The sequence below is a fragment of the Mercenaria mercenaria genome, chromosome 4 (assembly GCF_021730395.1).
Source record: "Mercenaria mercenaria strain notata chromosome 4, MADL_Memer_1, whole genome shotgun sequence".
Classification (NCBI taxonomy): domain Eukaryota; kingdom Metazoa; phylum Mollusca; class Bivalvia; order Venerida; family Veneridae; genus Mercenaria; species Mercenaria mercenaria.
Window position 1 is genome coordinate 28,351,856 of NC_069364.1, and position 16,539 is coordinate 28,368,394.

The 16,539-nt window shown below is 35.6% G+C and overlaps 1 protein-coding gene across 1 annotated transcript in view; it reads right to left on the reverse strand.

Annotated features, from left to right (window-relative positions):
- LOC123551335 (probable C-mannosyltransferase DPY19L3) overlaps positions 1-8,136 on the reverse strand; it is a 104,764-nt gene extending 96,628 nt beyond the window's left edge. Inside the window, exons 1-3 of the mRNA XM_045340193.2 lie at positions 7,978-8,136; positions 5,546-5,664; positions 4,564-4,716 (exon numbers count right to left, since the gene is read on the reverse strand). Coding sequence (XP_045196128.2) covers positions 4,564-4,716; positions 5,546-5,626 — 234 coding nt within the window. The 5' untranslated portion in view covers positions 5,627-5,664; positions 7,978-8,136. The remainder of the gene's footprint in view (positions 1-4,563; positions 4,717-5,545; positions 5,665-7,977) is intronic.
- Positions 8,137-16,539: the final 8,403 nt, after the last annotated feature.

Below are 16,539 nucleotides of genomic sequence, written 5' to 3' on the forward strand. Positions count from 1 at the left end.
TTTTATAAAGATCAGGTAGGAAATGTAGCCTCAATTAAAGTGTGAATTAAGATTTTTATATGATTTAACCTAGTAACCTCGTTTTTGATTCAAGATGTCCCAATTTCAAATTTGATGGAGAGTTTACCTTTGGAAACATTCTGACCAAGTGTCATTAAGATTAGGCAAAAACTTTGACTTTTATAATGTTAGCAATAAAATTGCTGCAACGCATGATGCATGCAGACAGAAACAGGGGTATCACTTTGTGCACAGGTGAGCAAATAACTAGAAAATACATCTTTGAGCATGTCATATATACTTCTTTTCCATAAGTTTTCGGAGTTCTCTTGAAACCACTAAATCATGTTGCATTACTAACAGTGATTTAAGTTATAATTTACCTAACATGACACATTTTACCTTCCAGTGTTATAATTCATCAAACGTAATGGATCATACATTTTAATGTTATTATTTATGACACATTTTGAAGAATAAACAAGAGATTGCTTTTAATAAAAGCACAAGTCTCAGCAAATTGCTTCATTTATACAGCTTAAACAGCAAGGTGAATTTATATGTGATGTCCAGCCATATTGCAAATACATTCTGTGATATAAACGATATATGTTCCCTTTCAGAGTACGATTGAAATTTATTTTATGCTCTTCAGTAAAATACTGAAATTTATCTGTGAAATAAAATTGATATTTTCACTATTTCAAACAGTGAAAATATCATTTTTATTTTTCACTGGTACGGTACTATACTTGTATGCGGAATAATATGAATCGTAAATGATAGAAAATTCCTAGCAAAATATTCTTCAGTAAAGTATAAAATTAATATCAGAATCATAAACATTAAATTTTACATTTTTTTTATAAATAAATGTATAAGAAATCAGGAAACATAATAGAACTATTAAAGTTTTTTCTGCAAAGATATTCTGATGTCACAATATTATGATGTCATGATGCGATGCACATGACTTTGCACGGACTAACTGGATATTACTTGGTAAAAACAATTACATTCATAAAACAAGAGATCACAGAGTGATCTTGGCGCCCACCAATGTGCCATTTTTGAGAATTCCAAATTTTAAGACTTATTGACTAGCTCAAGGTCAAATTTCATTTCCGTACAAAACACTGTGCATTTAGTCAAAATTCGAAACCTGTAGCTTGAGAAATGTTAAAGTAGGTCACTATATCAGTTTCAAGGACAAAGTTCTTTGTACACAAAACTATGCACGTGTGTCAAGTTTGAAGGCTGTAGTTTGATAAATTTGAAAGTAGGTCACTAGGTCAATCTTAAGGTCAAAGTTTATTTTGGTACACAAAACTATGCAAGTGGTCCAAATTTGAAGGCTGTAGCTTTAGAAATGTGAAAGTAGGTCACTAGGTCAAAATCAAGGTCAAATTACACTTCAGAATACAAATCTATACATGTGGTCCAAATTTAAAGCCTGTATATTCAAAAATGTGAAAATAGGTCACTAGGTCAATGTCAAGGTCAAAGTTTGCTTCGGTACACAATCCTATGCATGTACGTCTAAATTTGAAGCCTGTACCTACAGAAATGTGAAAGTAGGTCACTAGGTCAATCTTAAGGTCAAAGTTCATTTCGGTATACAAAACTATGCAAGAGGTCCAAATTTGATGGCTGTAGCTCGAGAAATGTGGAAGTAGGTAACTAGGTCAAAATCAAGGTCAAATTTTATTTTGGAACACAGAACTATGCATGTGGTCCAAATTTGAGGCCTGTACCTTCAATAATGTGAAAGTAGGTCACTAGGTCAATGTAAAGGTCAAAGTTTGTTTCGGTACACAAAATTATGCATGTGGTCCAAATTTGAAGGCTGAAGCTTGAGAAATGTGAAAGTAGGTCACTAGGTCAAAATGAAGGTCAAATTTCATTTCGGAACAAAAGCTATGCATGTGGTCCAAATTTGAAGGCTGTAGCTTGAGAAATGTAAAAGTAGGTCACTAGGTCAAAATCAAGGTCAAATTTTATTTTGGAACACAGAACTATGCATGTGGTCCAAATCTGAAGCCTGTACCTTCAAAAATGTGAAAGTAGGTCACTAGGTCAATATCAAGGTCAAAGTTTTTTTCAGTGCACAAAACTATGCATGTGGTCCAAATTTGAAGGCTGTAGCTACAGAAATGTGAAAGTAGGTCACTAGGTCAAAATCAAGGTCAACTCATGTCAAGGTTCATCTTGCCACTCAAAACCATACAGGTGGTCCAAACTTGAATGTTGTAGGTTATTGACAAGAAGATTTTAAAAGCTTTTCCCTATATAAGTCTATATAAACCATGTGACCCCCAGGGCGGGGCCATAATTGACCCTAGGGGATGATTTGAACAAACTTGGTAGAGAACCACTAGATGATGCTACATTACAAATGCCGAAGCCCTAGGCTTTGTGATTTGGACAAGAAGATTTTCAAAGTTTTTCCCTATATAAGTCTATGTAAACAATGTGACCCCCGGGGCGGGGCCATATTTGACCCTAGGGGAATAATTTGAACAATCTTTGTAGAAGACCACTAGATAATGTCGCATACAAAATATCAAAGCCCTAGGCCCTGTGTTTTTGAATAAGAGGTTTTTCAAAGTTTTTCCCTATATAAGTCTATATAAACCATGTGACCCCCGGGGCGGGGCCATATAAGACCCCAGGAAAATAATTTGAATCATTTTGGTAGAGGACCACTAGATGATGCTTTATACCAAATATTAAAGCTCTAGGCTCTGTGGTTTTGGACAAGAAGATTTTCAAGTTTTTCCCTATATAAATCTATGTAAATTATAGAAATAAACAAAGGGCCATAACTCACTAAAGAATTGTTGAACCAGTCTGATTTTCAGGGGGACACAACTAGGGTACCAATACATCATTCTGACAAAGTTTGGTCAAAATCCCCCTGGTAGTTTCTGAGGAGATGCGATAACGAAACATTGTTAACGGAAGGACGGACGTCGAACCATGGACGCAGAGTGATTTGAATAGCCCACCATCTGATGATGGTGGGCTAATAAATAGAAAATAAATTTGTTTGTTACTGTGTAAGACTGAAATATAGATCTTACACTAAAACAAACAAATACCCTCTATAGTCAGTTTATCACAGTGAATAAGTGTGTGAAGTTTGAATCCATTCCCACAATCAGTTACTGATATACCATCTTACATACAAAAATAAGTTAAACAGAGAAGTCAATGCAGATGCAGAAGCAACAAATGGATGAGTCATATAGCTCTTCCTAGTCTTCAAATTTATGCTCAACTATTTGAAGGCTAGTCAGTAAAACGGAGTTTCTATCTGAAAACAGGTAATACATTTGTTTTGTCTAAATTCAGGTAAGAATTAAAGAGGCTTGATGTTGTTCGATTGCACCCAACATCTGTGTCAACAATATGCAAAACTAGCCATAGTACTGAGTTTGGTTTAAATCCCACCAACATTTTCAGAGCAGTAGTCTGTACAGCATACAGACAGACAGAATCAATAAACAGCTGAAACTTGGAATCTCGTATTCCAAGGGATCAAGCATTTCACTTCCAGATTACGGAAATTCGTCTTCAAAATTTGAGCCATGCACTGAGAAAACCAACATAGTGGGTTTGCGACCAGCATGGGTCCAGACCAGCCTGCTCATCCGCGCAGTCTGGTCAGGATTCATGCTGTTCGCTAACAGTATCTCTAATACCAATAGGCTTTGAAAGCGAACAGCATGGATCCAGACCAGCCTGCGCGGATGCGCAGGCTGGTCTGGATCCATGCTTGTCGCAAAGCCACTATGTTGGTTTTCTCATGGCGCGGCTCAAATGATATTTTGTGCACATGATTTCAGGACAGGACTTGAAATTTTTCCCAGATAGCTAGAATTCTGAGATATACGAAGTAACTGTATCTCCCAATTAAGGAAACAAATTCATGTAAGACTTTTTCGAAGACTTGTTTTTTAATCCTATGTATAATTTGCTCACATATATATCTCAGAGTATGTACATGTATGCATGTATTTGCTAATTGTATTCGAAAATAAATACTGTTTAAACCTACTGTATCTCCAACATATAAGGTGACATAACCCCCTAGAAGAATATCATTATTAAATGACAGTGCATACCAGATAAGCCAACATATGAACGTAGTTTCATAATCCACAGATTCCATGACATTGTCTGAATCACACACTGATCGGGATGAATTCAAAATTTATTATGTCCACATACTCAGTGAGTACTGTAAAATCATTTAATTTTGTGGGCATGGAAGTCCATGGTTTTGGTCAAAACCACAATTTTGTGGGGATATAAATTTGTGGATTTCAACTTTTGAACATAAAATGAATGGGAATTTTGCTTGTACGTTTGGATTAAATTTCGTGGATTGACTCAACCACGAAATCCATGAAAATTAGTCCCCCAAGAATATCAATGATTTCACAATACCTTCAAAGAAGACAAACCCCTAATGTCAAGAAACGGAATACATGCAACTGCAGTAAAATTGTTTCATGTGAAAGAAAAAAGATTTTGACCATATAAATCATTATTACTTACCTTTATATTCGTGAACCACATCCAGTTTTCATGTATTGTTGACATGTATACAGCATGTGTATAACCAAGAGCTACCATTGCAGCTATACCAATAATAACATTCACAACTTGCAATATGTCATCTCCTGAATTAGTCACAGTTGTCTCCCCTTTCTGCAAAATTCGTATAAAATACTACCAAAATGAATGTAATATTATTGTTTGCTGTAATCATATGACTTCCTGTTCCACCTGTCAACAAAAACAGTAACACATGTTATTTAGGGTTACTGCCCACTGGGGTTCAAAGGCCCACTCATCCCACAGTCTGCTTTGAATGCCAGACTGTCCAAAGGCTAACTAGTCAGCTGTTTGAATGTACATTAGTCCGAAAGATCATCAGTCTGAAAGCCCTCTGGTCAAAAACTCAACATTTGAGCCGCACCATGAGAAAACCAACATAGTGGCTTTGCAACCAGCATAAATCCAGAGCAGCCTGCGCATCCGCGCAGTCTGGTCAGGATTCATGCTATTTGCTTTCAAAACCAATGGTAACTAGAGAAACTGTTAGTGAACAGCATGGATCCTAACCAGACTGCGCAGATGCGGAGGCTGGTCTGGATCCATGCTGGTCGCAAAGCCACTATGTTGGTTTTCTCATGGCACGGCTCACTTAAATTTGAAACATGCCTCCTTAGGGCTTGGGTTAGAGTAAGGAACAAGGTAAATTCTTTTAAATTCTTAAATTTCAATGAAGGTATAGATATCAGTGTAAGTTTCAATTTCAAGTAATCATTTTGTTCTTAAGCAGTGCTGATGAAAATCTGCCCAGTGAAACTTTGTCACTCACAGATCTAAAGGGATGATTCACTTGTTATGCAAGTTCTGTAAAGCAAATAACATTGTGGGAAATTCTCTTTTCTATACATCTAAATCAAAACTCCAATGGCAGGAATATAAACTGTTCAATTTTACAAAAACAAAAACATTGGATGAGACTAACCTGAGAAGAAGACTGTGTCTGTTGCTTAGCACCTGCCTTCCGTTTTGACGCAGCTGAACTTCGGGATCGCAACTCTGTCATATTTCAACCAAGGTATGATAACATGTGATTCTTCAAGCCTGAAAATGATAACTTATGAATGTTTAGAATATATAGAACTGCGTATTGGAAATCAGGTCACACTCCATTTAGAAAACTGCATATCTAAAGGCCTTTGGCTGTACTGGCATACTTCAATAATGTATTCTCAGGTTAAAAATGAACAAATATTTGTTATTATCTCTGCCACTCCATTATACTTTTGGGAGCTAATGTTGAAAACCAAGCTGTCAAATTTTACTGTAAATTACAAAACAACAAGTAAAAAGTGTGCACAACCAGCTCCCGACCAAAGTATTTGCCACTAGTCCAAAATACCTGGGTCAATTTTTATAGGTTATTAGCTTTTTATCAGGAATTATGCTCGAGTTCTTCAGTGGAAATATTGCGCGACTTTAGGAGCGCAATATTCTTCCGCTGAAGAATGATTGCATATTTTCCGATGCAAAGATAATAACCTTTTTATTACATGCGCATCTACACGTATAAATATTATGTAATTATCATAAATATGTTCAATAGCCTGAATAGGATTGACAATACGAACTATATAGAAAAACAAGGAGCTGCGTTCAATAAACGCTTGATGCCCCTGATGGCATCCTTGTCGATACATAGCAACCTAAGTCCAAAACGAGGTCACGGCCAAACTGAGGTCAGGTGATGTTTGAAGATGAGGAATGGTCACAGGTTACGTCTGTATTAGTATCAATTCATTCTTGTAAGCGGTATTGATGCTAGATGAAACGGTCCCATTTGGTTAACCAAGAGATGGCCCATATAAAGCAACCTAAGTCCAAAATAAGATCAAGGTCAAGGTCAAACTGAGGTCAGGTGATGTCTGATGATGAGGAATGGTCACAGGTTACATCTGCATTAGTATCAAGTCATTCTAGTAAGGGGTATTGATGCTAGACGAAACGGTCCCATTTGGTTAACCTCGTACGGATGGACGGACGGACAGGACAATCACTATATGCCTCCCGCATCAGTAGATGCCGGGGGCATAAAAAAAGTACGACACTGAATTACGTCATGCACGCAATATGAAATTCAGGCGTCAGTGTATGGAAAGATATTGAAGTTTCCGGTACCAGTGTAACTTAACGGGGAATAGAAACGTGTATGTAATAATTATACATATTTGCTGTAACTTTGTTCATAGCAAATTTATATTGTTCACTCAAACTCAGATAATTCGAATACTAACCTTCGCTTGAACTCATCGTAATTAAGGTCCTAGCAAAATCCCTATGATTTTTATTATGTATTCTGACTGTTCAAAAGCATGCAGATCATTTTGTAGGGCTTCCCTGTCAGATACAATAGTATCATTTGCAAAGAGATATGACTTGCTTTTATGGAGTCAGGAACACCATTTAAAAAAAACAGAGAGAGACTTAGGGTCCAGGAACACCATACAGGACAGGAAATCTTTGCATCTGTCTTCTACAACTTGTTGAGTGTGGTCCTTTAGAAATGACTTACTCCACAGTGCATGATGCCAGAGGGCGGACTCCTTGCTGAACATTCAAGTTGATTTACATTAACTTTGACCCTTTTTATACGCACTATTTGCCACTGATCATACTGATTGTACTAGTCCAAATAATTTGACATTAATTACTTGTGCAATGATGTACTCTGGAATATTGATATCAAAGCTACGGTCCCAGACAGTGAACCTTTAAAGTCAGAAAAAAATGACTGGTTGTTTATAGTCAGCATGATAAATTAAACTGTCTGTCACAATTTTTAAGGATTGCAACTATATAAATATGATATATCAGATCACAGAAAGATTCATGGGGGGTGAGGGATTTGGGAGTGTCCTCCTTGGCTGAGTGGTAAACGTCGCTGACTAAGAACCAAATGCCTCTCACTGCCGTGGGTCTGAGCCTCACTCGTGGAGTTGAATTTTTCAGGTGAGGAAAATTTGCTGGCTTACGGAAGGTCAGTGGTTCTACCCAGGTGCCGCCCGAAATGAAATCATGCAGAGAGAGGCATCTGGCATCTTCCTCATCTATCAAAGCTGGAATGTCACCGTATGACCTATACCTATGTAACTTGTGTCGGTGTGAGGCCAAAAAGCAAAAGCAAAAAGCAGATTGAGTAAGGTTACTCAAAAGCGCTTTCGTCACCAGTCAACCGCTACACTACCTCAACGATCTAAAGTACTAAATTCTTTGACTCTATCAGCCTAAGAACATTGAGGACCTATCAGTCAATGCCATAATTTGATCAAACTTTGACTCAAAGCAGACCAGGATGTTGACTACCCTATGCAAAATGTCCATGTAGCTAGTGCCAATTTTTAACAACACAAAACTCACCACTCAGTCTTTACTCAGATTTCTAAAGGAAGTACACGTGTATTTGTGTGAGGCAACACCTGTCAATGCTTATCTCTCTGATTTAGTATAAAATAATCTAAAAGTAGCCCTGCACTTTAAATTTAACTAGAGTGACGTCCCCTTAGTTTGTATACTGTAAGGGAAGTAATTCAACATAACAAAAAATATTTTATATCTAAGATTTGTTTCCCTTGGCTTGATGCTACCTCCAGGGAGTGGGTGAGGCTTGGTGCTACTCCACGGAGTGGGTGAGGGTACCAGACACCCCTTCCCTCTCAAAAATCTATGCCAGAAAACGTTTTATTCGTATATATTAATGCAGTATGTCTCTTTCTCGTAATTCCGAGCCTTTTCATTGATCCGAGCCTTTGGAAAATTTGCACTTGCAGCTATTTCCTGTTTCTAAATTTTATGCATGTTGTTGCAAATCATATGGGAGTTAAAAAGAATAAAAAGAAAATACTATTAGATTTTATATTCACATTAAAATAGAAATATACACAACAGAAATTTTTGGTACAAAATTTGCTTATCTAAAATCACAGGGGTTATATAGCCCTATAACCTTCTTATAGAAAACTGAAACAACTAATTGTAAAACTTTTTTTTTGTTTGTAGGCCTAAACACAATTATATATCTGTTCTTAGTTTAAAAAAAAAAAAACTTTTTCAAAAATACATTACTCTAGTTTTTGAGAGCTAGTACAAATGATCACAAGTCTCGGTTCATCGAGAAAGTATCTGGCTGTTTCAGAGGGTGAGGGTCATCCTTAGACTTACAAAGTCTGTTGAGATCAAATAGTCTGTAATAATATCAATTTCTTCATACTGACATTAAATTATTTTCTCAGAAAAACATTTTCTCTCTAGGCTCATCTCAAGACAGAGGCAAGAGATATTGTAAATTCTTTTAGAAAGTGGTATCAGAGAGGATTGATTTTATGGCCAGGTGCTTTACATTCAATGACTCTAACGACTGATGCCAGTCTAGGTCATCCTGTGAAAGCCTGGATTATTCATTGACAACAGTCCTTAGAATTTTTCTCCATGGGGATTTTTTAAGTTTAGATGTTGGAAGATCAAACTATAGCAAAAACACTTTTGAAATTTAAATCTGTTACTAACAAGAACTGAAATGCCGATTAAGGGGCTCGGAATAACCAGAAAAGGGCATACAGACTAAAGGCGTGTAAATTTTCTAAAATCATTACTAAATTATCGTTCCTTACTGAATTTATCGAACAAGGATCTGCGAAGTAGGCCTAGTGCACACACAGGCACGAGTATCGGACCTGAGACAAAAAATATGGCCTTGTTTTCATCCTCAATGAGTCCAAAATGAAAAATATGAAGTGAAATATTGGCCCCCTTCAAAAGATACATAATTATGTCTACTGTAGACATTTTTATCAAAATATACAAATGTCGTCTGTAGAGATGTGTTGTCACAGGGTCGATACTGGTGCCTGTGACTGCACAGTACACAGTACTTGTAAATAAAAGGTAAATTTTAGCCTCGTTTGTAAAACTATGAACATAAGCTCTATCTCTATCTGCCCTTGACGTCAAACCCCTTGTAGAGCTTTTGAGCGACCCTCTGCAAGACTAGTTAAAATCAATCATCCCTTACCAATTTGCTGGTACCCATTTAATGATCTAGGCCTACAGCTTGGTCAACTGAGGCAATCGTGATAAATTAACTTGCCCAAGGACACATGACGATGGAAATGGCCAGGAATCGAACCTGGGGCCTTCACCTCCGTATGAAAAGCGTCTTAGCCTTTTCGACCAATGCGTCCACGTACGCGTTCAATACATTTAATGTTGACACAAATGTGATATTCTTGTTAATAACACAGATTTATAGCATAACTCATGTTCTAACTCATGTTCTTATCGTTTCCCTTGCACGTCAAGAGCGTCATCTAGTTAAAGTAATTTGACGTCAGAACTGATTCTGAGATATTTTCGTAATACGGCAGTGGAGGAGACAAAAATTATCACAACATAGCGACTCGCGTACAATTATTTGGACTAGGACGTCATCATTCGTTATAATGTCTTAATTTCTATATGAATATCAAGATAGTATTACAACCACCTAAGGTAATAAGCCACACGTCACACATCATGGGCATACCCACCAATATTTTCCGTACCTCTCCTTCTTCCCGGCCTTGTCAAAGACTTCCAAGTGGATTAAAGGCACTGACCTCCAGATTTTGGATCTCTCTCTCCAAACTGTCTTTAAAATGCTTGAACAAGGAAAAGCGATGCCCGAGTCAAAGGACTCGAAACCGGGCCGCCGCCTTAATTAAACTAATACGCCGTCTTTACCGATACACAATGGAGGACTTTGTAGGCTCTATTTCTCTATCGTTAAACTTCAAGTAGATCTAAAGCGTTACAAATTGTAAAAATGAACTAATTCACATGTGTTTCCATGACATAAAGTTTGTTAGTACATGTATTGTGTTTCAAATCATTTTACGAAATAAATCATTTACTTCCTGATACCTATTTTTTCTCTCTTGTTTTTGCATGTCCTTGGATCTGAAGGTCAGTACCTTTAAAGGAAGGCGGTGGTTTGAGTGGCTTTTCTGGTAATATGTGGTCCGTTCAACACAAGCATCTAATCTAAACGCATTTTGGTATAAACTTTAATGAACATCGGCCAGTCTTCAGTCGCATGGTGCGCACAGGCCTCCGCCCCCACCCCTTTCCCCTTGGCCTCCCACCCCCCACCCCCGAATCCGGTTCTTGACTTTTTAGGAAGCCACCAAACTTGCTTGCGGAAAATCTATGCTTTAACGTAATATAGCAAGTTTTTTTCTAGAAACCTATATTATGAATATTATATCATATATTTTTGTTTCTTTTCGATAACTTTAAATGACCCTTGTTTGGAAAATCTTTGTAATGTAAAACAACGCTTTTTTTACAATTTAAGTTTCACCAATATACATGTATATATGAATAATGAAATGCATAAAAACAGACATTCTATTTAAATGTTACTTTAAACAAAGGCTTCAACAGCAGATAGATATTTGCATATATATGTTTGATGATAGTAATTTCTGTGATGTTTTGTAAAGCATATGAATAAAAAAAATACATAATTAAAATAGCTGATTTTTGCCGATTAATTTACATATCTCATTTCTGAAATTTCTTTAATTATAATTTATGATAGAATATTGTATTGAACAAGTATATAAAAATAAAGCTTTTCTAAATGAAAACGAATTAGGGATCGCAACAATCCTTTGCGGATGTAAGGCGGCACAAAATTTTATTACTTTTAAATTGTCATTATTTTACAAATTATTCAATTAATTACGTTACCAGACTATCTGAAAATCGTAACAGATTAGATTTTATTGGCCTTTTATCACAAAAGCGGCGACATAAACACTATCATGGCTGACCATATTGGCCACAACAGACGACCACTGGAGCGAGGCCCAGCAAACCAGCTCCGGTATCTTACACTTCCGGTTACGCAATCGCACAGATGGTTATCTTCCCAGTACATTTTCTGCTGTTTTTCACCGTTTTCTTTCAAATTTTATGACCTGATTAGTTCAGGGAGAAAATTAAAATTAGACTGGAAATAGATTTTCTGGGGAAAATCAACATCCGTATGAATTAATGTTTTCTTTTTTTTATTTTTTTTTTATCTCAACAGGGTTCGTGCTTTACGGACCTCGGTAGACTAGCCACTAGACTGATAATAAAGATATTTCTACATGTTTTTCTTTTTTGTCTAATTCCATTTTGTACAGATAAAAGCTATTATATTCAAGAGATTTTCTTTGAGGAATGATATATTAAAATTATCTTACCATTCACACGCAGACTATGATATTTGACTTAGGACATTTTGCTCAGTTCACTACATTAAATCAAAAGTATATTTTAGTCTAGCAGCTAGTCTAGGACCTCGGCAACTAGAGGGTCAAGACGTAACATAGTATCTAAATATATCCAGTACATTCCTTTATAACGTAGATAGGAACTATTCCAGAGTTTGAACTTAGCCAGGACATATTCCTATAAGTCTAGGTATGGTATAAGTATATGTTCCGGTCGTACGGTCGGGCTACTCCAGGTACCCAAAATGTTCCCATACGGTAGCCAGGATTTTATTGACAAAGAGGCCCAACTGAGGTCGAAAACATGGTTTAAATAACGATATTATCTTTTGTGGCACTTTATTGTTATCCAACGGCTACTTGATCTTGGTTGGCAAGATCTAAGATTATGTATGATACTTCGTAAGCCAAAACTTTAAATATGAGTCGAAATTTTGATATACAAACCGTTGAAATTTCGAAATATATATCTCGAATTTTCGAGTTAGTAAGTCGAAATTTAGAGTTACTAACTCGAAATTGTCAATTAATAAATAGCACACATCTGGCATTAATACCCTATCGCATTCTGTTCACTGCCGCATGAAAAGTTTTAAAGGAAACGACAGCTTTGCTTTGCCTTTTTTTATTTGCTATTGTACATAACTAGTTTGTTATAGTACATACATTCCTGGGGGTGGCAAATACCATCCATACATGCCCCAATTTGTGCAATACCTAAGCCAAGCTGGAAAATCACGCGAATCGAGAAGAAAGGTGCTGTATAAAGTCCTTAGGGACAGTGTGGGAGGAAGAAGGCACCACTGACCGCGACTTTGTTTGACAAGCATGGATAATACGGTGTCCAAGAATTGCTGTCGAACTTCTTTATCTCTTATGTAGCGCTTATGTTAGTCTGGCTACCGACTAGATAATTTTTTTTTTTTTTTTTTTTTTTTTTTTGAATTCATCAGTAATATCTGATTCATCATTGGTTATTATAGAAAAAAAGGGACATAATTATACAGAATTTGAATAGTCTCAAGAGTTCTCTCCTATGAACAAAACATTAGGTCTGAACACAGACTACGCTTATGTAGAAAAAAAATTGATTTGAACAGGTTTTGCTAGGACACAATACTTTGCGCACTATTAATTGTGTCTATGTATATGGCGCCAAACACGTACTTTGCATCAATGTATGCAATTCATAGACACATAACTGTATGCATAGTCTCAAGAAAACGTATGTGTATATAACTATTTATCCAAAAAAAAAAACATTGCTTATATAAAGCAGCATCTTCTGGCATCCAAAATTACCACAGTAGACCGTTGCCAAGCTCTCCTTGGGATTAAACCTATACGCATGTCCGCTCCATCCCATCCCCCCCCCCCCCCCCACTCCCATTGAAAAGAAAAGGTTCAATATTTTTAAAACCTCTTTAATCTTTTGTTTACGCACAGTTTTTTTTACCATTCAAAAATATCAGATTGTTTGGTCATAACGCTGACAGGTTGAGACGTTTTTGTCCGAAGAAAAAGTTTCAAGTTGTAAATAATGTCAATAGCTCTAATATTGCGTAAAACTTTCGCAATTTTTGAAAAGAGCAAGTATTTTACGTGTGCTCGCGAAGAAATTTCCCAGTTAGCACCAATGTGAAATGTCCACATTTTCTGATAATGGTGTGTCCTTGTATTTGAAAATGGTGGGAGAGGGTTTTTGTTATTTATGTAACAAGTGTCTAAAAAATATCATTATGAATCTGTAACACATTAGTAATCATTATATGTCTGCTTAAAGTTAGCTGGCAGACATTCGATCTGGCAACCGTCCGGATTTATTATATTTTTCCGAAAGTTGGAATGTTTGAGAACGTACTTTTATATGTAAATTAATTGCAAAAAAAAAAAAAAAAAAAAATGTTTATAATTATATAAAATGATTCGTTTAGGCATTACTTAATTATTTTTACAAACACCGCGTTTGACACAGTTAAAATATTATGTAAAATAGAAGGAATTTATTTGTACTTAGTACGCATGTGCGTTAATATCATTTTTAATAATATTTAATGTTTCCGAGAGACCATGTTTTCAGTATGCTGTCGTGTACATTAACAGGACATGCCTTTCGTTCAGATGTTTAAAACAGACAACCGTTTATATTAACGTAACTAAAAACAACAATAAGCATATATCAACATGATTAAACTGGCGTTGCAAAATATCACCAAATGTCTTTTATATTTTACAAAGAGCTTCTCTACACTTGTACATACTACACAAGTTGTTTGTGGATATCAAATATTTTGTGACATATTATTTTGTTGTTGTTGTTGTGGTTTCTGCTGCGATTGCAGTCCACATTTTATAATTGTATTATTACTTCTTTGAGTTAAACGAAAAAGCTTTTAAACTTTTCAAGCATGCAACTTATGTTAGAGTATCTTAAAGCCGCCAATAACATCTGCATATTTTGCGCAAAAGTCACGCCATTTTTACATGTGGATGAGAAAAATATATCAAAACTTCAATATTTGCTCAACATTATATTGCATGACACCTGGAGAATTCCATGTTGTCTTGACTTCAGACATACTTCTGTGGTAGAGAAAAAAATAGCAGTGCTTGAGTGACAACATAATTTGACTTTTTCAAAAATTCTAGCAGTCTCGGAGCCATATGTTACAAGAACATGTTCTTGTAAAAACCGACATATTAAATAATCAAGCAGTGATTGGATTAATGCACGGTTAATCACCAAACAATGCATTAACTGTTGATACTGACCAGACGGGTATGGTATAATTGTCGCCAATTAGCACGCCAATAATTGACCATCATGCGAAAATAATTGATCTCTTTCGCTCTTTAGATTGACTCAATCAAAAGTGAGAAATAGCTCAATCTGTCGCAAAATCCTTTACATTTTGTGTATCGTCGTCAGGTTGAAAAAAAAAAAAAATGCGTTAAAGTAAGAGAATTGATGTCTTCTAAAAATGTAAAAATTAAAAAAAAATCCTCTTTTATCCCTGTAAATTCACATTAAAGACCTGTTGAAACTTCAGCAACTGGCAGAAGAACTCTTGGGTATATATAACTGAATCCATTCTAGGTATTCAATGGGTGTTTGCAAGATACTTGTTTGCCACTCTATATTATGATAATAAATATCTTTATTTCAATCAGATCAAGGTATTGACAACAGGAGGCAAATAATTATTAACAAATTTCAAGGCTCATAATATACAAACACAACTCGATACCAATAAATAAATAAATAAATAAATAAATAAATAAACCCCAGAAAGCTAAGTAAGTAACACAGAATAATCCCAAAGAATCATATCCCCAAAAATTTAAACTTTACATATGTACATGTACACATATGTACACATACATACATGAACACACATATATATTTTACATAATATATGCATATGAATACATATACACATCCACACACCTAATGTGACTTATACAAAAGTCATGTAAAGGCACATATGCATTTTGGATGATTTTTTTCTTTTTACTTAAACTCCTTAAAACTTCTTAATATTCAAATTGCCTCAATATCATTGTGAATCTATAAAAACCGACACACTTTATGTAATTATATGATATATGTACAAGTACGTTCTCCTTAAAAAATTTAGGCATTCCCAGATATATTCTGTCTTATATGGCCTGTTGAGTATATGAAGTATTTGATGAAAAAAATTAGAGCGAAGTAATTTGCTTTAGCAACTGAAGGTGAATGAAGGATCCCTGACCCCTGACCCTATCCCCGCTGCTCTGTTTGGCTAATGTGGATTTTGATTTTGTTGAATTTAATAAATATCAACATGAATTGCATAATAACTAGGAAATAATGATATTTTTATTGCAGTAGAATCAGAAAGAAAGTAATTAAAGGGTGGATTGGACTTTGTTTGTCCTGGTAAAATTAAATAGGGATGGGGAGTTCGTCCGTAATCGAGCCTTGTGCTCGTACATGTTATATAGTATTCACTTTTTGTAATACTTTGTCCACCCTACTTCAAATTTTCATCAGACTTTGCGAAACGTAAAAGCAACGAACACAACTCTATCTAAATCTTTTACTTGTTAAAGATAGTTTCCGTTACCTAAAGTGAAGAGGTCAATAAAAAGTTCTATATAGTAAGTCCACTGTAATATGATAATGAACTAAACAGACCGCAAATGCATTTCTGTATGATGTTCCTGTAGAAGAATTGATTTCAAATGCGATTCATTACAATAAGCTATTCCCGGCGTTACTATTGTGGATACAATGAGAGGTTTATACGCTAAAATTGATGTCTTGTCTATTGGTTTATAACCACTAATGTCTTCTCCTTCCCTCGAGAAAAAAATAAAATCAAGACAGTATTATAAAATAGAAACCAGAAAGAAAAGAAAGCCAATTAATATTAAATCAATTTATTTTAATTAAATTTATATTAATCATCTTTTCAACATTTTTACAAAATCTTGCTAGTCTGTAATCAACACAAACAACCAAACGACCCACGTGATTTATTGGTATTTATCGTAGCCAATCAGATAATTCAGTGTTGCGGTTAAATCCGCCCTGATTTACAATCCCTTCTCTGATTGGTTGGTGCCTTATTGGACTGGCGGCAAGATCAAAGGAAATTGAAAACCGCATGTACCCGAG